At 48.7% G+C, this 23,980-nt stretch overlaps 1 protein-coding gene across 5 annotated transcripts; it reads right to left on the bottom strand.

The window, feature by feature from the left end:
- Positions 1-1,250: 1,250 nt before the first annotated feature.
- On the bottom strand, positions 1,251-21,298 carry LOC116945756 (uncharacterized). Of its 5 annotated transcripts, none has more exons than XM_076069674.1 (10): positions 21,072-21,298; positions 17,098-17,199; positions 15,300-15,437; positions 14,467-14,824; positions 13,690-13,919; positions 12,643-13,011; positions 11,323-11,544; positions 10,069-10,272; positions 8,426-8,643; positions 1,251-7,199 (listed from the first exon to the last, which is right to left on the bottom strand). In XM_076069674.1, the coding sequence occupies exons 1-10, from the start codon at positions 21,243-21,245 to the stop codon at positions 7,031-7,033; spliced, it is 2,184 nt and encodes a 727-aa protein (XP_075925789.1). In that variant the 5' UTR covers positions 21,246-21,298; the 3' UTR covers positions 1,251-7,030. The 5 variants fall into 5 exon arrangements, 4 of the variants coding, with proteins under 4 accessions (XP_075925789.1, XP_075925788.1, XP_032816169.2 ...); XM_076069673.1 differs by having other exon boundaries at positions 15,300-15,440; positions 21,072-21,296; XM_032960278.2 differs by having other exon boundaries at positions 15,300-15,440; positions 20,551-21,175.
- Positions 21,299-23,980: the final 2,682 nt, after the last annotated feature.

A 23,980-nucleotide genomic window follows, 5' to 3' on the forward strand; every position in this document is an offset into this window, starting at 1 on the left:
TGTTTTTTTGTTTGTTACCATGCATAGGCGAAGAAAACCATCCCTGTCAAGTGTGAGAATCTGGAGTATTGTGCACCCTCGAATAAATTGAACACGATGCATCCTTAGATTGTGCAGTCGGGATGTTGCTATACTAGTTGATGATGCTCTTAAGCCACCACGGGGCTGCATGCATCGCCCAGCGTGGGCACGGTTGGCCACCGACAGCCAGAGTTGGTGCCCCCACCCCCGTTGTCCAGCAGCTCCTCCAGCTATTGCACCCAGGGTGGCCGCGGTGGGGCCCTTCCGATCTGCACCGTGCTCGACGAATGGGTCGGCTGGGCATGGCATGCCGCTTGGTCGCCTCCTGACGTGGCCGGAGAGAGAGGCGGGCGTCGTCTTCGTGCGATGGTGTCGCATGGCGTCTCCGGTTCTCGCGTTGTGAGATTCATTTTTCATGAAGTTGTACTCCGCCGCACCCCCCCCCCCCCCCCCGAGTGTCCGGTGCTGGCACCCCTTCTCTGGAGGCGTCTCCAAATCATTACGTTCATTTGAACATCTGACAAATTGAGCATTTTCTGAAATTTCTGCTTGGATAATAAATAAATAAATGCCTCTGGGTATTTTAATGAAAACAAATAATTTGACTATAAACAAATGAGAAAAAAATTCTAAACTTGAATACGAATGCACATGAAACAACAAAAAGTGTTCAAAGCGGGAGCAGACAAGCAGCAAGGTAGCTTGTGGCTAGAGGACACCACTGGTCCACAGTCCCAGTGGAGTAACACAGTGGTGGTGGTGTCCCGTAGCCGACGAGACCCAAAGCAGATAGCGCACCGGTGAGGAACAACAGAGGCTGTTGGGAGTGAAAACCGTGGACCCTAAAGCCGACACGGCTCTCCCGCAACCACCTAAACCGCCAGCTTGTGCTCAACAGGGATTGTTCATCCTGACAAAAAGTGTGCTGGGGGCACCGTGGTGGCGAAATGTTAATTACCTCGCCCGGTATACAGGAGGTCGTGGGATCGATCCCGACTCCCAACGCCTGTATATTTGGAGTTTGCATGTTATTCCCGTGGTCACGTGGATTTTTTTTCCAGGTCCTCTGGGTTTTCCCTCCACATTTAGAAACATGCGTTTAAGAGTATTTGGCCGATTTAAATTCCCACATGATGAGCCTCTTGATTGTGGCTATCGCTTGTGGCCAGCTCACTTCTAAGCCTTACATAGCTCAGTGGATCTTACCTGGTAAAATAGAAAAAAAGTAGTTTATAGTTTAAAATATAGTTTATTGTTGGATTAAAAGCGCACACGACAATAGATGCAACCTCCATCACAAGTTACATTTGATATTTTAATAAGCAATCTTGAGGTAAAGTATATTGCCTTAGCAAATGACGGCAAGAAATAATATTACGATAAAAATTGATTACAACCTTCATCAACTAAAATGTAATGGCTATACAACAATGCAATTGAACCTCATGGCGGGACCCTGGGGTCCCATGAGCCCCCCCAACATTAAACTGCGTTGCGACGTCATTTCATGCCTGTTGCAGGCGAACGACACGGCAAATCTATTACTCTCGACGAGCTCTGCACGATGCGCTCGTCAGAGTTTCAAAGTTTTCTTTCTTCTGCGCATTCGTCCTCGCTGCTGAAGCTTGGACGACGCGACAAGAGGAGGATCCGCGCCAGGCGGGCCGCGGGGTTTATGCGCGCGGTGGGACGGAGTCGACAAAAATAAACCAGTTCATTACGTTTTTTTTATTTTAAAGCTTTCATGACTGCAGGCATTAATATTCCTTTCTAGATTTGAAGCTTTCGTGACTGCAAAGGATCCATACTCTATTCGGTAAAGTCACGTAGGTAAAAAAATATATATAAAACAAGTAAAAATCACGACGTTTCGGCCACAACGCAAGCGGCCTTCATCAGGCGAAGGGACCAGACTGAGCTTGGCTGTGTTTCACTCCAGCGCTGTCCTCGAGACAGTCTGGTCCCTTCACCTGATGAAGGCCACTTGTGTTGTGGCCGAAACGTCGTGATTTTTGTTGTTTTATTTTTTACCTACGTCACTTTACCGAATAGAACCAAGAATATAGTTCATTACGATTTTGACTTCCGCTTATTCGGGACCCCGGGGTCCCGCCATAAGGTTCACATTTTGACGATCAACTTCCCCCAAATCATCTTTGTGTTATTTTAGCAGCATAAATGAGGCAATTGTCCTTGGAAATCCATGCTCATTCATAATAACTTACACAAAGGCGTATGCTGGCACGAGTACGACTGCGCACCACTCTCTAAACAGCGTCACGTGAGCCACGTCAACGCGAGCCGCCCGACGTCGTCTTGTTACTGCGTTCGCTACGATGGGTGTGGAACAACAACAGCAACGACGACGTTCAGGAAAGCATCATCCCGCTTGCAATGCGCTGCAGATGTTAACGGTTAAATGTCAACTGGCTTCTACTTCACTGTCCACTGGGGAAATTTTGATTTAAAGCTTTCGCGACTGCAGGGGATTCATATTCTTGGTTCTTTCGGTAAAGTCACCACGTAGAAGAGAAACAATAAAATAGTAAAAATAAAATAATAATTTCCTTGTTATTTTTATTATTTTATTGTTATATAATTTTATTGTTATTTTTATTATTTTATTGTTATATAATTTTATTGTTATTTTTATTATTTTATTGCTATGTAATTTTATAAAAAATAATAATTTTATTGTTATTTTTATTATTTTATTGTTTCCCTTCTACGTGGTGACTTTACCGAAAGAACCAAGAATGTCCACTGGGGGTTTATTTGGGCAGGGGGTGGGGGGTGAGGATTATTGTTTGCTGCCCCCCCCCCCACTGCCAGTGACATTGTACAATGGTCATATAGTATTACTACACAAATATCGCCCACTGAGTAAGGCACATACAGCACACGTGCTTGCATAGCATAGTGGCATAACACAATCTGGATTCATTCCGCAAATAATTTATCCTCAACCTTGCGCAAAAACATGCGTGTGAATGTGTATATATGTATGAATGTGTGTGTATATGTGTGTGTGAATGTGTGTGTATGTGTGTATATGTGTGAATGTGTGTATATGTGTGTATGTGTAAATGTGTGTGTGTATATGTGTGAATGTGGCAAGGCAAGGCTGCGTTGGCTGGGTCATGTAGCCCGCATGCCCAGCCACCGCATGCCGAAACAGCTTTTGTTCGGCCGGATCGAGGGGGCTAAACGGGCGCGGCACGGGCTAGAGAAGAGATGGAGTGATGTGGTACAGGAGGACGTGGAGCTGAGTGGACTTGCCGATGACTGGTACCAGCGGTGTCAAGATCGGCCTCTGTGGAGGAGGCTCGTGAAGGACGCTGCTACTCTGCAGTTGGAGGCAGTCGCCCTCCAACAACAACGGAGGGCGGAGGAGCGACGCTCGCAACAACGAGCAGAGCGCCGGGTGGCTAAAGCACAGCAGGTTGGCATAGTAGGGGGCACAGGTGGTGCATCAGCCAGTCGTCTCAGTCAGTCGACCCGTGGCACCTGGGTCTGCCCCGTGACCTGCCAGCGGGTGTTCGACACTTCACGTGGCCTCAAGGTGCACATAGCCTGGCACAAGCGTCGTGGTGACGTCACCCCCACTTAGTGGAGAATGGCGGTTGTTGTTGTTGAATGTGTGTATGCGTGTGAATGTGTGTATGTGTGTATATGTGTGAGTGTGATTTTGGGGTACCTGACCCTCTGCTCACGATCATTAAGGACCTCCATGATGGTGAGCGGGCCCGGGTAAAGCTATGTGGCCGGGAGTCAGAGCCTTTCCCTGTACACCTTGGGGTGCGACAGGGATGTCCTCTGGCTCCCACATTATTTAACATCTATTTCGACCACGTAGTTCGTGAAGCCTTCAATAGCTGTACCGGGGAAATCTCCATATGGTACAGATATAATGGGAGGCTGATCGATGCCCGGGTGCGGTCAAGGGATGGCTCCCTATTGCTCAACCACGTTATGTATGCTGATGATTTGGTAATAGCTGCTCATTCAGAGGAGGAGTTGGAGACGCTGCTGCTGAGACTGGAGCGTGCCACTAAGAGATGGGGCCTTACCATCAGCCCCACCAAAACTAAGAACCTGCCTGGGTATTTTGTACCATCGGACACTCCACCCCCACAACTCCCAATCGGTGATTGGGCAGTTGTGGAGAGAGTGGAGAGTTTCCCATACCTGGGAAGTGTGCTTATGACCGGCACCAGTTTAACAGCAGAGGTCTCACTCCGAATCAGTCGAGCGGCAATATCTTTTCATCGGTTGCGTAACGCCGTGTGGAAGCTACCTGGTCTGTCGCTCCGCACTAAGCTTCAGGTCTTCTCGGCCACGGTCATTCCCTCCCTTCTCTACGCTTGCGAAACGTGGACCCCCCTAATGGAACATCTTCGCCGGTTAGAAACATTTAGGCTGGCCTGCCTACGATCCATCCTGGGTTTAACCAGACTGGATTGTGTGAGCTCACAAATCCTTGAAAGATCTGGGCAAGGTCCCATCGGTGAGCTAATCCGGCAGGCAAGGCTGCGATGGCTGGGTCATGTAGCCCGCATGCCGAAACAGCTTTTGTTCGGCCGGATCGAGGGGGCTAAAGGGGCGCGACACGGGCTAGAGAAGAGATGGAGTGATGTGGTACAGAAGAACGTGGAGCTGAGTGGACTTGCCGATGACTGGTACCAGCAGTGTCAAGATCGGCCTCTGTGGAGGAGGCTCGTGAAGGACGCTACTGAGCAGTTGGAGGTAGTCGCCCTCCAACAACAACGGAGGGCGGAGGAGCGACGCTCACAACAACGAGCGGAGCGCCGGGTGGCTAGAGCACAGCAGGTTGGCACAGTAGGGGGCACAGGTGGTGCATCAGCCAGTCATCTCAGTCAGTCGACCCGTGGCACCTGGGTCTGCCCCGTGACCTCCTGCCAGCGGGCGTTCGACACTCCACGTGGCCTCAAGGTGCACATGTCCTGGCACAAGCGTCGTGGTGACGTCACCGCCACTTAGTGGCGAATGGCGGGTTCGATTCCCGCTCACGGTCAACACCAGTGGCGATTATGTGAACCGGTCCTGGGCCTCCCCTAGGTCGACTCATCCTCAAATGAGTACCTGGTAAACATCGTCACTGGGGAGACAAAGGCGTGGTGCTGGGCACACACCCCCTCGTGTTCCGTTCCGTCCTTCATAGGTGCTCGCTAACAGCACTTGCCCCAACAGTCTGTTAAGGCTATACGGGGATCTTTGTTATTTGTTTGTGTGCACACGTGACACGCGGTTAGCCGTGTGCTTTACATTGATCAGTGTCTTTGTCTATAAATATCGTTTAGACATTTACCAATGTACGGGGCGATCCATTTACAGACACCCCAATAAAACAAGAGGGAGACTTACCAAGGTAAAAAATAACTGAATGCGTGACAGTAGTCGACCATTCCAACACTTTTGAGCGAGTCATCTGGATAACGCTTGGAGCGTTTGTACGTGCAAAGCAAACCTCTGTGCGTTTTTAAATATATATTCTTTTACAGCCTACATTAATTTTTCTCGCGATGGGTTTTTCTTGTCATTTGCAGATTTTAATTACATTGTGAGCTGTCGAATGGCACTGCACACTTCAAGTAATTACAGTGCATTCTGCTGAGCTTTTCGTTGCACTGTACTCATGTGCTCCCAGCCTTCACCAACATGCACTGACCAGCGTGGAGAAGTATGGTCAAATAACCACAAAAACCCGCACTGTGTGGCAAGGCCCTCATCCAGCAGTGGACTGAAAAAGGGCCACCACGTGATTATGATTATATTATGCCGTCCTTGAAAAACATCCTTGGCGTCTTGCGGTTGCTCTGGAAAACTAAAACCTGAACCCCACTGTGGCCGCAGGGCTGCAACATCATAGGCAGGATTGATGGGGCACACGCCATGTGATCTACGTCATCACAATATGAACACCTAACTTGTGCATAGTTGGAACAATAATTGCGACCCGCATAGTGAATAAGATGCCCACACAATTACAATTCAACCTACCCTCAAAGCTCAGGAGATAATCAAATTAACCAAGAATCTCACATACCCCAGCAGAGTTTTGGTGCCTTGTGTTTAACATTCAGACAAGGAGGCGGATGCCAGAAAAATCAGCCCTTGCTGAACTCTAAGGGTTGTGCATCCGTAAATAAATGCCTTTACCGCTATGAAGAGTTTACATTTTTTTGAATGCGTTAAAGGAAGACGTGACCTATCAAACATTGTGTGATTTTTTTTTATTAATTAAAACTACGTTTATCAGTGGCAAAGCAGCACTTTATCAATAAACATTGTGTGATTTTTTTTATTAATTAAAACTACGTTTATCAGTGACAAAGCAGCACTTTACAAGTTCTTGTGTAAAATCCTTTCAGGTCACCTTGGGGCCCTCACCCAACTGGCTCCTTGAACCTTCCCGCTGTGCGTCATGATGCAGCTGTAGCGTCACCATAGTATGCCGTGTCACATGCCCATGACATCCAGTTCCTTCTTCTCACGAGTGAAGCTTTAAACTCGTGACACGGCCTCGGTGCGGTGCATCTACAAAATAATAAATTAAACTTTTCTTTGCGTCTTCCTTCAAGCTCATTCCAGTTATTTATTCACAAGGGGTAGATAAAATCGCGCTAATAAACCACAGCAGACCCTCCTCGTCATCTGCTCCAGGCTCATTTATCAGATGAGTTGTACAAAGCTAAGCCTCGTTTACTCACCGGGGCGAGGGGGCGAGGGTCTGTGCCCACAGTCGTCATTGAGTCATACTCCGAAGGTATGCTGCGCACGAAGTAATGACGACGATCACTGTTTCAAACAATGCTCGGCTCCAATGTCTGCCCGTGTTCACCAAACGGACACTGGACGTGGGGAGCGAGTGGGAAGCGTGTCGATTACGGAAGCGCCGCTTGGTCCTGGAAATTAGCGAGCCGTACCCAGCCAGCTCACCCCAGCCAGCTCACCCCGAGACCGCACCGGCCCTCCCCGTCGCCCGCGATTAGAGGGCGTAGGCGAGGTCCTGCCCATTGGCGCTCCGCATGTGCACGTCGCCGAGCTCCGGAAGCGCGGCCTGCAGCCGCTCGACGGCCTCTAGCGTGATTCGGCTGCACCGCGACACGTCCAGCGAGCGAAGCCATGGGCAGCTCCCGGCCAGGGCGTCCAGGACGCTGCGGGGAAGAGGGGGGGGGGAGGGGCACACGCGCCGGCGCGATTCGTCGCACGACTCGCCGCACGACTCGCTCATTGCTACCGCGGTGCGACGGTTCAGCACGGCGGGCTGGATACAACCTCTGAGCGGCTCCGGTAAGATTTGGATGAAGCGAAACGTACTAGATTGTCGACTGCTTGCAGCTGCTCAGTGCAATGTCAGAGTCTGCAATACGAACGATGTAAGCCACGTTTCATAGTTGGAGACAAAGTCTGGGAAATGTAAAATTTAAAGGCATGAAACCTTGGCCTGATGTTCCATATACAGTATTACGATTAAAAAAAAAACCTTTACAGTTAGTGAAAATTTGACTGTATAGGCAGCATTCTGGACGAGACACCCAGCACACAGTTCAAGGCTATGAGGCGAGCTGTGGAAGCAGTACAGAAAGTAGGCTGTTGTTGACTCATTTGCGTGGAGGTTTCAATGTTAGCCTTTCCTTTGACTTGGTTTTAAGAGGTATTCTCCTTTCACCCCACATGGAAACACTCAATTAGTTAAATTTCTCAAGTCAGATCCTCTTATAGAATTGTCTTGAGACTCCCAGACACTTTAATTCACTAACAATGGCATGATTACAAGCTTCGGTAATGCCACAGTGGATCTGGCCGTGTGGTGCTACAGAAAAGCGCTCAACTCGGAATCGGGAAGATGCCAATTCAAATCTCGTTTGGGGGTTGACCGCTAATCATTTAACCACGGATAAAATAGGTACCACTTTGTGGGAAGTGAGGGGCTAGTCCAGCGGTCGGCAACCAAAACAACAAGAGCCATTTTTGTTTCAAATTCAATATTTCAAGAGCCGCGATGCATGTGAATATGAGATAGTCCATAATAAATAACGTCACAAAACAGTCCTTAAGGCGGCAGTCTTAGCAGGTCGCCGACCCCCGGACTCGCCACCACAAACCGGATTGTAGCGTCGCTCGGGCGCGCAGTGGCAAAGAAATACGAGCCGGCCCGGAGGCACGGGTTAACCCCCGGAGGCACGGGTTAACCCCCGGAGGCACGGGTTAACCCCCGGAGGCACGGGTTAACCCCCGGAGGCACGGGTTAACCCCCGGAGGCACGGGTTAACCCCCGGAGGCACGGGTTAACCCCGCGGAGGCACGGGTTAACCCCCGGAGGCACGGGTTAACCCCCGGAGGCTCGTGTGAACGCGCGGGCGCGGAGTCGCGACGATACCTGTCGGAGACCTGCTCGCAGCGGGACAGGTCGAGGTGGCGCAGCCGGCGAAGCAGCGGGGCTGCCGCGGCCAGGCCCCCGTCGCTGAGGCGGTAGCAGCCGGCGAGCGACAGGCGCTCCAGGGAGGGGCAGCCGCGGCTCAGCGCGAGCAGCGCCGCGTCGGACAGCTCGCACAGGTGGGACACGTGCAGACAGCGCAGCTCCGGGAACCGCAGCACCTGCGCGCCACCCGCCGCCACGCGCGTCACCAGCGCAGCCGCGCCCGTGGGCCCAGACTTGTTTCACTATCTTTTTTTTTTTTTTTTTTTTTTTTTTTTTTTTTTTTTTTTTACACGGTAAGGTCTGCTGAGCTCTTTATCAGAAGCAGCCCAGCTGCCACAAATGACAGCTCAACGAAGTGGCTTGTCACGTATCGCGACTAAATACTCTCAACGCACGTCGGTTCCAAAGGTATGTATGTCGAATCATTTCGCACCGTACGTAGCCAACCGTGCTAATCAGAGGTGCGGGGGAAGTATAACAAGTGTGCAGGGAAAAAACCGGAGCTACCCGGTGAAAAATCCACACGACCACGGGGAAAGAGACATGCTGCAAACTCCAAATATGCAGGTGTCAGGGTCGGGATCGAACCCACGACCTCCTGCATACCAGGCGAGAGAGAGAGTTAACATCTCGCCACCGTGGCAGAATCAAGGTGAAGATCGAGGTTGCCGCCATGGCAAAAGCCGTGGATGCCGCCACACCGCGAAACGCAAATCAACAACGAGTGGAGGCGACACGCTGCGGTCTGTGCAACCTCGGTTTGAAGTTTTATTCACGAATGACGCGAAGCGCCAGTGACATCACTCCCACACATTGCAATTAGGCATGTGAAGAAGGTTCGCCTCCTAATCCGGGTATGTGGTGAATTTTAAAGTCGCTGTTCGGGGTAAAGAATCAAATATTATTTATTGCAGTGTCGTTTAATTTTTTTTTTTCTGCCACGTTTATAATCTTAGCACCGAAAGGTATATTCACACGATTTGCATATTAAACTATCAATTCTTATTCGCACCATTTGATGCACGTATCACGAGTGCACCGTTCATTTGTGGTGGAATAAATCAAGGAAGCGTGACGTGGCAGTTTTAACACAACACCCATGTGGCGATGACGTGAGGCCACGCGATGATGGAGCACCTGAAGTTAATGTTCAATGTATTTTTTTCCCTCTCATTACCTGAGCTTCACACGTATCAGCCTAGCTACATAACGACAAGAGACACTTGTCAACAAGAGAAATCTGTCTCTTGTTTGGTGGTTATCTGTTTCGCCTTGTCGTAGAAGTGGCCAAACAAGGTCAGGCAACCCGCCTGATGTCAAGCTCGCTTCGTTTGATCAGAAAGTCTTCCCCTCTTTCACAGGAAGCAAAGCTCACGTTGCAATGCGACGTGCTGACCGAGCGACCGGCAATCGCGGACTGCACGAGCTGCTGGAGAGAACCCCGTCACTCCATCCCGTCGCCCGCCAAGTTGACGCCGCCGCCGCCGCCGCCACCACCATCGTCGCTCGCGGGTTAACGCGTTGGCCGGCGATGACGGTCGCCCCAAATTTGACCCCGGGTCGATCGCAGCCTTCAGTCTGCGGGGCGGCGAGTCGCTCACCTGCGTGAGGCTGGCGTCCGTGACCCGGAAGCAGTTGGCGAGGTCGAGTTCGGCAAGCTGGGTGAGGGCGCTCAGCCGGGGCCCTACCTCGCCCGCCTCCACCTCCGCTGGCGACGGCGGCGCCAACCCTACCGGCCACACGGGCGGCGGGGAGAAGAAGCCGATGTTGCCAAACGAGCGGCTGAACTTGGGCCCGGACGAACTCTGTCAACGGTCACGCGCACAGGGCGGGGCTCATCAGCCGACGGTGACCGGTGCCAGTGCTGACCGAGGACAAACAAGAGGCAAAGATCCCCCCGTACAGCCTGCATGGGCTGTTGGGGCAAGTGGTTTTAGCAAGCACCTATGATGGCCGGCACGGTACACGAGGGTGTGGGTAACCAGCACTGCGCCCGGCCACCTTCGTCCTCCCAGTGGCGATGTTTACACCCCACACCAGGTACTCTCATTTGAGGCAGAGTCAACCGAGGGGAGACCCAGAACCGGTTCAGATAATCGTCACTGGTGGCCGTGAGCGGGAATCGAACTCGGGTCGCCAGGTTCAAAGCGCAGTGCCCGAACCAATGCACTACCGCTCCCCACACCTCGCTAGATAGAGGGGCTGATACGGATGGTACAATGGCCTTTAGAGTGTCTAGATTGATCTAGATGGCAATAAGTGACCTTAATGAAGCTGCATTGTGTTGGTACTTGCTTCCCGTGAAGTGTGACGTGAATTTTAAGAAAAAGTTTTGTTTCGCACCTCGAGCCACTCGTACGCAGTGCACGTAGCGCACGCTGATCACCACTAAACCACTTTTTGAGAAGCTATGATAAGCTAAAAGAGGTTGTCCCATAGACAGTGATCTCATACAGTGATAGAATATTACTCATGTAATACAGTGGCTTGGGTCAACCAACAGATGAGCTTCTCCCAACACTCATCCAAACAGGAAAGACACCACCTTTGGACCAATTCACGTGGTGCAGAATGGCACTTTTCATTTGATTTGACAAAAACAAGCAGACGTATCTATTATGGAAGTGCACTTCACCCATTTCACTGATTTGCGAATGTGGCACTTTGACCTTTGACATAAACAGCAGCAGCAGTGGATATGCATGTATGTTGAACTTCTTTCGCACCGTAAGTAGCCAACCGTGCTAAAGGGACGTGCGGGGTGGGTGGGAACAACAACCTAAACACAAAAAAAGCTGTTCTTAAAGAAATGAGTTTTCAATCTCGAGTGCCAGTCCACAGTGCGAGAGGGCTACCGTGTGGCTGCTGGGCAACAACGGCTGTAAGCAGGGCCTCTCTATGCCCAGCAGGCCCCAGTCGGTGAGCTCACGGCACCAGGCAAGACGCAGCACCCGCAGGGTGGCCAGGCTCGTGCTGATGGCGCGCACGCTGGCGTCCGTGACGGCCACGCACGACGAGAGGTCCAGCTCCCGCAGAGACGCACCCAGCGCAACCGCCAGTGACACCACGCTCGAGGCCTGCGTGCAGGACACACGGTGGCACGTGAGATGCACGCAGGACACAACAGTGGCACGTGAGATACACACGGGAATGGACATGGGACGCACAGGATACAAGGCACAAACCACGCAGATGTTTGCACTAAACTCCACTCTCACACTCAAAGCTGTTTTGAAGTTTTTGAAATTAGATTTCAATTTTTCAACATTTGCAATCCTACGATATGTACACGTGCACAACAATGCATCTGAAAACATTGTAAATGAAGACAGACTTGGATGACTTAAACAATTTTTAGTGCTGAGTGAATGCTATGATGGAGTAGAAATAACTAACTTACTGTACTTGTGAGAATCAAGACACTTGGACAGGTGAATATGGTCAATCAGGCAGGGGAAAACAGGAAAGCCTTAATCTGGGAATTAGAGAGCAGGATGGGGTGAGGCAGGTCGACAGCTATAATGAGATTCAGAACGTAGAGACAGCAGCAGGCGGGGACCAACCTGCCATGACAGTGGAGGGAGACCGTGTGATTTGACAGGGGACATGCTTGCTGGAGCAGAGGGCATAAAGGGGGACAACTAGATACAGCAAAGCCTTTACCACTCAAAATGGATTTTAAGGTCGCATCTCTGTAGCACGGTTGGCTATGTACGGCCCAGAATAAGTTCAACACGCATACATACATACGAAGAAGAAGACGAAGAAGACGAAGAAGACGAAGAAGATGACGAAGAAGAAGAAGAAGAAGAAGATGACGAAGAAGAAGAAGACGAAGAAGAAGAAGAAGACGAAGAAGAAGAAAAGAAGAAGAAGAAGAAGACGAAGAAGAAGAAAAGAAGAAGAATAAGAAGAAGACGAAGAAGAAGAAGAAGAAGAAGAAGAAGAAGAAGAAGAAGAAGAAGAAGACGAAGAAGAAGAAGACGAAGAAGAAGAAGAAGAAGAAAAGAAGAAGAAGAAGAAGAAGAAGAAGACGAAGAAGAAGAAAAGAAGAAGAAGAAGAAGAAGAAGACGAAGAAGAAGAAAAGAAGAAGAAGAAGAAGAAGACGAAGAAGAAGAAGACGAAGAAGAAGAAGAAGAAGAAGAAGAAGAGGACAACGTGAACTGTGTCGTACTGCGATATTGCAGTAGCGCAGGCTCAGCTCCTGCAGTGGCGCGAGCGCCGTTCCTTGGCCTCCTTCAGCCTCTGCCCTTAGCTGAGGCCTTTCCCCCGCCATCACGCTCGCTCCGTCCCGTTTGCAGCTGCCTTTGTCCCACAGGTCCTTGCCCGTCAGCTGGTGGCACTCCGGCACGGAGAGGGCTGTGAGGCGAGGCAGGCAGGCCAGGCCGGAGAGGCCCGCGTCTGTCAGGTGGCGTAGGTGGCCCATCCCGAGACGACGGAGGCCAGGAAGGCCCAGCGAGACGGCCAGGGCCGCTTTATCCGTGAGCAGCGTGCATCCGCTCACGTCCAACACCTCGAGGAACGGCTGTGCAGTTACAATGGCCTGCAGAGACACGCATGTGCACCGAGAAACTGAGTTACTACCTGTCCTGGTGTTTTGCCAGGATTAGCCTCTTCTCGAGGTGACGTGCCTCAATGAAGGCTAATTGAGTAATTGGTGTAAAATAAATTGTACGAGGTATGCTCGTACTCATTTCATGGAACTTGGAGAAGGGTGATGGCACAGGTCAAACCCTGACCAGCTTTTGAAATTGCATCGTTCCAACTGCGAGCCACACTCTTAAAATGGTGAAGCTAAGATTTTGAAGGCCCAGGCTTCAGGCTATGACGAAGGTAGGAATTTAGACAGGGAGCCCTATTTCTTGATTTTCACGAGGGGCCATGCAAACCGCGCTACGCCATTGGTTAGCCAGGAAATTAAATTCGCATGACTGTAATGCAGCAGTTGTGCTCAAGCCATCATTGAGAGGTTTGCCCATCAGATACAACAACGACAGCAGCAGCAGCGCCGATTTTGCTGTTGTTGTTGTTGCTGCTGCACCGGTCACAACTGTGGCCACGCCTGCCTCTCTCGTGCCGGCCACGAACCAATCCAGGCACCAGCGCTGACCCCCACCGCCACGCCCTCAGCAACGCCACTGTCGTTTACGGCATGCTACCAGGAAGATAAGCGTGACGCTGGCTTCTTGGGAAGGGCTTGGGCTCGTAGGAAATGGCGAACCTGCACCGCGGCGTCCGAGAGATCCTTGCAGTCACGCAGGAGGAAGGAGGTGAGGTGCAGCCCAGGGACGCCGACGATGGCGCAAGCAGTCTGCATCGTGAGCCCCAGGCCACTCAGGTCCAGGCCGGTGAGGGTGTCTGCGTGCTGCTGCAGGAACGACAGCAGGTTCCGCAGCAACAGCATGGCAGTAGAGTCTTGTGGCCTGCCACTTGGATCAGCGTCCTTCCTTCCTGCAATGCAGTAAGAGTGTTGTGATGTCATCGCTCACGATGCAATAAAAGGTGCAGCCCTGCATTACTTGCTCATGCCACTGCTGGCAGAAGGGCCTTCACGAGCGGAAGCTCCAGAGAGCCCCTCTGGAGTGTATTCGGCCTACTCTTCCATGCTAGCCAGACTTCGCGGAAGATGTGGGAAGACCCACACTTTACTCCACCACACACAACCTGCCGATTGACTAATTGTGGTGTGTCCATTTATACTTCTGGGTCCACAGAGGCTGGAGGATTAATAAACTTGCATTGTTTCAAATGGCGCTCCAGGTAATTGATCAAACCGGTGTGCAAATCAGAACATCACGAAAGCATCCTGATATGATACGATATGTTCTCTGAAGAAGCTCCCAGAACGTGGAGTGAGACATTGGACCTCATTGCACAGAACAAAGCAGTACAACCCAAAAAACGCACCGGAGAGCTCCATGACCGTTTAGGTTTGTAAGCACAAAAACGGTGCCCATTTTCTCCGCAGTTCGGTCATTCTTCTCATGGCACCTCTCACCATTGTGGCTGCTGTAGGGGTAGAAATCGAAGGTCATGTGGCACCCGGCGAGCGACAGGTGGCTCAGGTGCGGCGTGAGCGACACCAGGCGGTTGAACGTGCTGTCCGAGAGGTAGCGGAGCCCGGCGAGCGACAGCCGCTGCAGGTTCCGTAGACCCGGCCGGGCGAGCTCGCACTCCTCGGGGCGGCCCAACAGCATGCCCGGCATGAAGAGGCCATCGCAGCCCGTGAGGTCGAGGGAAAGCAGCCGCGGGCAGTGCTGCAGCACGGCCGGCAAGATCGCCTCCTGCAGCGCCGCTCCACGCAGCGCCAGCTGCTCCAGCGAAGGGCCCAGGCGACGGGCGGCGAGCTCGAGTGCCTGTTGGGTGGCGGGATTGCTTGGCGTGATATTCGAGGTTTAGCTCCACTTGCTGAGAGCTTCTTCTGAAACTGGCCATATGTACCGGCGTCACGGTCCAAACTTGCCAAATGTGCGCTCCGAGTCTCCGAGGTATTCGGGAGGGAATGTGGGACTCACTACTTCCACATTTCGCCCCAAAGTGCATTTTAACTGATTGTCTTTTAATTTGTTATTTCAATGTTTTGATACCGCCTTGAGTAGGGGTGATATTTCATTTCAAATAAAACCTTAAACCTTTAAAATGTAATAAGCTCCCCCAACAAATCACTCAACCTGGAGCCACATAGCCATTGTCGCCCCCTACTACGAAACCACTGCAGACTTAAGCCTGTGAAACATACCGCCTTCACGTTAGCTTCGGGGCGATGACAATGGCGTGACTACAAATGTACCCAAGATGGTGAGAGCCAGCAGCCGTGGCGGGCGGCGTCACCTGGCGGGCCGCGTGCGATCCGTCCGTGCAGGTGAGCACCGCGCTTACGCTGGCGCGCGACGGCATGCCGCTCGCGCTCCACGCGTCGGCCCAGCCCAGCTCGCCACCGCACCCCACCGCCAGGTTGTACACCACATCCTTCTGGGGTAGAAGGGTGCGACGGGGAAGGAAATGGGTAAAATGTGTTCTCGTGCTCCATTGCTTCGTGTGTACAATGTCATGTGAGCCTACTGAATGAAAACAGTGATCTGCCACGGCCGAGGTGTTGGTCCTACCGTGTTTCAGGTCTGCTTTGTGTTCACGGATGCGGTCCGAGACATGTCGTTTGTTTTCTCCAATGTAACTACTACCACAGAGGCAACTTAGTTTGTAGACGCCAGGGTACTGTATGTCCGGAATCACATCTTTTACAGACGGAACCAGATCACGGATTTTATGTAATGTGTTGAATCGGATGTCCTAATAAAAAAGAGACCTGATGGTTCAATGAGCCACTCTGTCTGCAGGAAAGCTACTGATACGGATGCTTACCTGAAACCGGATTCCCACCACCATCCATCCCAGAAGAATTCCCTCACCAAGACTCTGCACCATAGAGCCCAATGCATATCCGACCAGGAACACATAGCCAGTGAACTCAAGCACGTACACCAAGCTCTTAAGGCTAATGGTTACTCCGACTACACAATCCGCAAAGCTATCACTCCAACCATGAAGAAGGACCCTCTTGAGGAGCCATTAAAAACCATCACTTTACCCTACATTGCGGGGATCACAAAAAAGATCTCCAAAATCTTGAATAAACACAAGATCCAGGTCCGATTCAACACATTACATAAAATCCGTGATCTGGTTCCATCTATAAAAGATGTGATTCCGGACATACAGTACCCTGGCGTCTACAAACTAAGTTGCCTCTGTGGTAGTAGTTACATTGGAGAAAACAAACGACATGTCTCGGACCGCATCCGTGAACACAAAGCAGACCTAAAACACGGTAGGACCAACACCTCAACCGTGGCAGATCACTGTTATAATTCAGTAGGCTCACATGACATTGACTTCTCCAAGACAGAGGTTATCTGCAAGCCATCTGGCTACCATGAGAGATTCGTTCATGAGGCCATTCACATATACAAACACAGAGACAATTTCAACCGAGAAGATGGATTCCGGTTTAGCAATCATTGGAAGGATTTGATAAACCATTTCGGGTCTTAATTGATTGTTCACGCTTACGGTGGCTTTCAGACCGCATCCATTATTTTCGTCTCCCCCCTCCTCTTTTCCGAACATAGATGGACTCTAAATTTTGATTTAAAGCTTTCGTGACTGCAGTAATTCATATTCTTAGTTTTTTCGGTAAAGTCACGTTGAAGAGAAACAACAAAATAACAAAATATATATAATGATGACCGTTTGAGTTATGGTCGAAACGTCGTGAGAATTTTTTATTGTTTTATATATATTTTGTTATTTTGTTGTTTCTCTTCAACGTGACTTTACCGAAAAAACTAAGAATATAGATGGACTCGTCCATCTGAATAACTGCCAAATCGCTCTCCGTGGTGCTAACGTTAAAAAAACCGCCACTTTTTTCAAATTTTTCTTGCTGTGGTTTTCACACCTGATGATGATTGCTTGTGTTGCAGTCGAAACGTTGTGAGAATTTCATTGTTTTATATTTTTATTATTGTATTGTTTCCCTTCTACGTGACTTTACCGAAAGAACCAAAGAAAAACAAACTGAGTGTTTACCCATCAGTGTGGGCCCTAGCGGCTCAGAGCGAGATGGTACCTGTAGCGTGTGGTCCAAGGAGGACTGGTACCAAGCCTTGTTAACCAGCGATGCCTCTCGCCTCTCCGCCACTGACAGAAGACTCATGATCCGAGTTATCACCTGTGAGAGATGTGCATCATGCAATTCAGCAATGTACATTATGGTGGCAGGAACTGAATTGTACCGAGATCTACTTCCGGTATTGTATTGAAATTGATTACAGTAAACTGCGCATTCTTTGGAGACCTAGGTTGTCGGAGAAATAGTGAGCGTCAAGGTTTGTGTAAGATACAAACTTCATGCATCTAAGCATGTGACCCTAAGGGGAGACTCGTCTTCATACCAAAGTGTGTTTTGTAAACATCACTGTGTACACAACATAGGAATAATATACTACGTAATGGTTTACACCAAGCATGGGCATAAGGGTTCTTGTAAGCAACTTGTGTCGAGACAAGGGTTGCAATGAAGGGTCATTGCCCTAAATTGTAAAATATATTTAAAACGTATATTATGTTTTTTTTAAGACAGTGTTATTGACAAATGTTTTGGGTGTTTTTGCTATTTGTGGTTGAGCACCACTGCCAACGCAGTATCACTAACTAATTAGTTTAAGGGTAGAAACAGTTTAATAGAGGTGGCACAGTGGTGCACACACTGTGCTGTGAAGCTGGCAGTGTTGCCACCTTTCTCACAGACCAACCCAAGGCATGTCTCAGTCGGCCTAGGTCTCATACCTGTCAACCCATATGGTTTACCCGTATTCTTGTCCAGGGAAATTTAGTTTTCAGGCCCATATGGAGTACAGTCGTTTCAATACGGGCAATTTTGTTTGTCTATTTGTTTGTGTTTCTCCCTTGTGATGGGACTTTGTAGGATGAACGTTGAGATTTATAACGGCACGGGGTGATCAATAAGGTCTGAATTGGTCTGAAATAAGGTAGGGTGCTGATCAGGGCTTGACAGGGATGAGGTCTATCACAACTGTCTAGTACAGTATATTATAAAAAATAATTGCAAGCCACTACCACCACATCTCAGTCGAAATCAATCCCTCCCACCCAAATATAGATGCCAATTCATAATAGAAGGGGGGTTTTTAGGGTTAGATCACATAAATATATAAATGTGTCGTTAAAACCCACCACCACCCGACACAGCAAAGGGTTGTCACGTGGTGTGACATTCAAATGATGTAGCTTGGCTCTCCAACACACTGGTGTGCTGTACCAGTGACGAATTGCCATGTTCTGTTTACGTGACAACCCTTACTAGTTGGCTGTGTCGGGTGGTGGCGGGTTTTAACGACACAACATTCATATATTTACGCGATCTAACCCAAAAAAACAACCTCTATTATGGATGATATTGGTCGCGAAAGTCTACTTGTACTGTATATAGATGCCAATTCCCAAACAATCTGGATCAAACCCGGACAGGTGCCAACCTTAGAACCCCATCATCTGAGTTTTATTCCTGGCCATGGCTAACACCAGTGACAAGTGACATCTGAACCATTTCTGGACCCCCTGCTTCACCAACTCGCACTAATCAGCGTGAGATATTGTCAAACAACGGCCACAACCGACATGGCGTGAAGGAGGCCTTCATGCAGCGGAAACAGTTTCGAGGCGGTGGAAATTTCGCAAGTGTGCACATCCTAGCACAGCAGCGGCTTTTGGCTAGCCATCGAAGACCGGTCGGTCACTGCATCGCGTGCTTTTGGATGAGTTTCTGCGGCCGTCTGGAATGCTCTTCCTTCCGATGTTAGGAAGCCACCGAAGCTGTCCACTTTTAAATCTCGATTGAAAACTAATTTCTTTGATAACAGCTTTTTGTGTTTAGTTTGTTGCCCTTCCCTCGCACATCCGATTTGCACGGTTGTCTACGTACGGTGCGAAAGAAGTTCAACATACATACACATACATCACGCCCAGCGGTCTTTCAATCAGTCACTGCCCCTCCCCCCCCAAACGTCAGCAGGGCAATAAAATATTTCCTGTTTGCACCCGTCACGTGTAGGAAGGCCACCTGTTCATACCCCAGTGATTCTTACTGGGCACCTTTTACTCCTTCACCTGATGGCTGGTGGAACCAGAGCTGTTGGCGAGTAGGGGCAGCGGTTTAGGATCAATGTCCATTTCGTGGAACTATATGTGTTGCAATGTCACCGCGCTTGTCAGTTCGGGTTGGTAAGCAGACCTGTCAAAAAGGTGATAACTACTTAGAGTGAAAATGCGATTAGGGTTCACTATAGCAACCTACTACCACTATTGCATCACAATGGCCTTTATAATATTGGGCAAAAACATTAAATATACAGTACTTTACGAAAGAAGTCCTGTCGAAATCAGACAGTCAAATGCAAAAGGAAGTGTGACACCATTAACTACAATGACTGGTTCTCTTAGACATCTTAAGTATGTTCCCGCAGTTTGTCGCTTAACAGTCCTGTACAGTCACGACCGGAGAAGACTGGGTCGTAAAAAACATGAAAAGTCCCTTTGAAGTCAAAATACACCTCTAAAGATAACGAACAACGCCTCTACTAGTTTCCAAAGGTTGCATTATCCCCTTATGAAGCCCCTCAAATGTTCAAGACCTTCACGTGTAATCTGCTAACACGTGCACACTTTTAATTAACAATTCGATGCAAAATGTTTTCGCTGTATTGTATGAGCGAATGTTGTACTGTACACATTTTTGCAAAAGCTGATAACATCACATGCTAGTTTCACTGTGAGTGTTATTTTATGGGCTATTTAATCCAAAATACAACCGACGTTTCGAGCAATGACCCGATTTCCATCACAATTCATCTGGTCGTTTGGCCTGGATGTTAGAGATGAAGAGCTCAGCAGATGAAGGGCTTTAAATCACCGCTCAACAAACATTAAATGCCGTCCAACTCTCTTGTGAAGACTGAGCTCGCGATAGACATTCCACATTCCTATGGCAAGGAAAGGTGTCTCCCGAGGACAACTGCTGACTGATAACTTACCTCCACCGAGAACAGTCTACAGCGCAGTCTCGTCAGGTTCCACTATTACGATTTGCTTTTGACGTAACTTGTCTTTTTCAGTTTTTATACAATAACCCAGAAACGTAATAGTTAACGCTGCCCAATGGGACGTACACAATTGGCTAACGTTTCAGGAAAAGCCCCTTCTTCAGGGTGGAGAACGAGCAGAGAGAATTGGTGTGACTATGGTACAGGAGTCGGGCCCTGAGCCACATTTGCTGCAGTGCCAGTGGGAGAAAAAAAACCAACAGAGGAACATTTGAAGGTGACATCAGCCAGTTTTAAATTGACGTGAATGGTCTTCCATTGGCAACCATTAGCAAAAGAACAGAAAAAAAACCAAATACATAGACATTCCCACATCGGTTAAGACTCATAACATGTATAAAATCCTGACAAGATAGATTGCATAAATAATGTCTGGTGCAGCAAAGTTAATAATACTTTACCTCGACGGGCAGATCAGGGCTTGACATCTCCAGATGAAGACGCTGCGCCAGGTACGGAATCTCTCTATGTCACGCTCATTTAGTCACTCACCCACTCATTCATCCAACACAACCCTCCCACTCCGCTCCTTCAACCCCAAACACTTACTCATTCACCCACCGACTCGCACGTTCTTCAACAACAGCAACAACAGCGACACAGCCGGCTACGTCAACACGGGGCTTTGTGCCAGGCTCGGTGCACCCTGAGGCCGTCACGTGAAGTGTGGAGGGGGCTCGCTGCTGTCGCTGCTGCCGCTGCTGCTGGCAGGACGAGGTCCCGGGAAGAGGCACCCCGGGACGGTGTCAACATGACGAGCGTGACCGACACGACTCACTCATCCGCTCACCCGCTCACCCACCCACCCAGCCACTCGCTCACTCACCCACTCACCCAGCCACTCGCCCACTCACCCACTCACTCACCCAGCCACTCACCCACTCGCTCGCTCACCTACCCACTCACCCAGCCACTCACTCACCCACTCTGAAAGGAGAGGCACCGTGCTGCTGCTGCTGCTTCTGTGTGCACTGCTGCGTGGTTGGGTGGTGGTGGTGGCAGGAGGAGGAGGAGGCAGGAGGAGGAGGAGGAGGGCCTCTCTCTCTCTCACCCGCCCAGGCGCAGTTCCGCTGCCCGGCCCCTCCTCGGCCGCCATGCTGCGCAGGGAGCGGTGAAACCGGCCCCAGTAAACAATACTGCGGTGATTCATATTCTTGGTTCTTTCCGTAAAGTCACGTAGAAGGGAAGCAATAAAATAATAAAAATATACTTTTTATAAAAAATATACTTTTATTATTTTATTAATAATAAAAAGCAAAATATATTTATTTATTATTTTATTGCTATTATTTTCATAATAATAACATATATTTTTATTATTTTAATAATAAAGTATATTATTTATTATTTTATTGTTATTATTATTTTATTGTTTCCCTTCTACGTGGTGACTACCGAAAGAACCAAGAATATGAATCCCTGCAGTCACGAAAGCTTTAAATCAAAAGATACTGCGGTGCTTAAGGGGCCGTTCATAAATGACGTCACGCGATTTTGGACGATTTTTGACCCCCCTCCCCCTCGTCACACGTCGTCACAATAAAGTCAGACCCCCCTCAAATATGACGTCACAAAGCTCTGCCCCCCCCCCCCCGCCAAAAAAACATATTTCCATTTTGAAAATAAAACATGCTTCAAATCGCTTTAAACTATTGTCATTGTAGTGCGCATTTAATGTGGCGCTGCACTCTGATGTTGTAGGAGAAAACATTTATTAAAAAGGAGGCGTTGGAAAGCTTAAATTTAGCATAAAATTCACTTGAAAATATTGAACGTCTAACTAAAACTGCAGATGTTCAGAATATTAGAATTATAACTATAAAACATACTTGAAACATCGTAGTAGAACGAAGCAAAATGGAGAGTACAATTATAACAATCACATTCATTTCTCAGAATGAAAAGCCCGGGTAGAATCATTAGAATCAAAATGTTTAATAACAATCATTCAAAAAATGTACAAAATGTATGCTTCTCCATTCCCCCATGGAGAAGCAAAATGCTGCTTCATGGAATAAATAAAAGGTGACCTGAGTCAATTTAAATAATAAAATAGTTCATCATGAAATTCAATCAAAATTAGTGTTATTATAACAATTCTATTTAATTTTTGATTTAAAGCTTTCGTGACTGCAGGGATTCATATTCTTGGTTCTTTCGGTAAAGTCACGTAGAAGGGAAACAATAAAATAATAAAAATATAAAATAAAATTCTCACGACGTTTCGACTGCAACACAAGCAATCATCATCAGGTGTGAAAACCTGATGACGTTTCGACTGCAACACAAGCAATCATCATCAGGTGTGAAAATCTGATGATGATTGCTTGTGTTGCAGTCGAAACGTCGTGAGAATTTTATTGTTTTATATTTTTATTATTTTATTGTTTCCCTTCTACGTGACTTTACAGAAAGAACCAATAATATAATTCTATTTAATTAATATATCTTTTAAGTTGCGCATTTTGATGTGACGTCACATTTCTCAAACTCCCTCTCACCCCCTCGTCACACATCGTCACAAATGTCTGACCGCCCCCCCCCCCCCCCCTCGGTGCGTGACGTCATTTATGGACGGCCCCTTAAGCTACGTTTAGCTTCACCAGGCGAGGTAATATAGCTCAGCGAAGCTGGCATTAGTAAACTCCACCGTACAAAATGTAACCAGGTCAAGGACCGCTGAGTCGATGCGGCTCCTTTTTCAGAAGCGACCCCGACCACAAATGTGACAAGCTCAACGAAGTGGCTTATCATATAGCAGCCAAATACTATTAAACGCACGTTGATTATGCAAACTCTAAAATATACAGCAGGCGTAAAGGGGGTTGAGGATTGGGATCGAACCCCACGACCTCCTGCATGCCAGGCGAGGGAGTTAACATCTCGCCACGTTGGTATGTGATTGGGACCGCTGCATACCTCTCAACCCATACGGTTTAGGGGCCGTCCATAAATGACGTCACACGATTTTGGACGATTTTTAACCCCCCCCTCCCTCGTCACACGGCGTCACAAAAAGTTAGACCCCCCCCTCAAATATGACGTCACAAAGCTCTGCCCCCCCCCCCCCCAAAACCATATTTCCATTTTGAAAATAAAACATGCTTCAAATCGCTTTAAACTATTGTCATTGTAGTGCCTATTTAATGTGGCGCTCTGATGTTGTAGGAGTGTTGTTATAACAATTCTATATTTTTGGTACTTTCAGGAAAAGTCACGTAGAAGGGAAAGAGCCAATAATATGAATCCCTGCAGTCACGAAAGCTTTAAATCAAAATTTAATTCTATATTTATTTAAGGTTGCGCATTTTGATGTGACGTCACATTTCTCACCCCCCCCCCCCCCCTCGTCACACATCGTCACAATGTCTGACCACCCCCCCCCCTAGGTGCGTGACGTCATTTATGGACGGCCCCTTAGCCCCTATTCTTGTTACCGGGAAATCGAGTTTGCAGGTTCATACGGTATGCAGCCGTTTCAATACGGGCAAAACACAATGTGTTTGTCTATTTGTTTGTGTTTCTCCCTTGTGATGATGGGACTTTGTAGGATGCACGTTGAGATTTATAAGGACACGGGGGTGAACAATAAGGCCTGAATTGGTCTGTAATAAGGTACGGCACTGATAAGGGGTTGACAGCTTTGGCGTTGGGTCCAACGTTCCATGTCGACTGGGAACTGGACTTGTTATTTGTGCAGATATGCATATAAAGGAGGCGCCAAGTGTGCTTATTTATTGTTCCTTATATTATCCACAATGACGCGAATGCTTGGTGTTACGTCTTGTATAATGCTGTGTCAAACTAAGACTCATCTAACACACAGAGTTC

Source organism: Petromyzon marinus, chromosome 25 (genome assembly GCF_048934315.1).
Source record: "Petromyzon marinus isolate PM22_M1 ecotype Great Lakes invasive population chromosome 25, UKy_Petmar_22M1.pri1.0, whole genome shotgun sequence".
Lineage (NCBI taxonomy): Eukaryota > Metazoa > Chordata > Hyperoartia > Petromyzontiformes > Petromyzontidae > Petromyzon > Petromyzon marinus.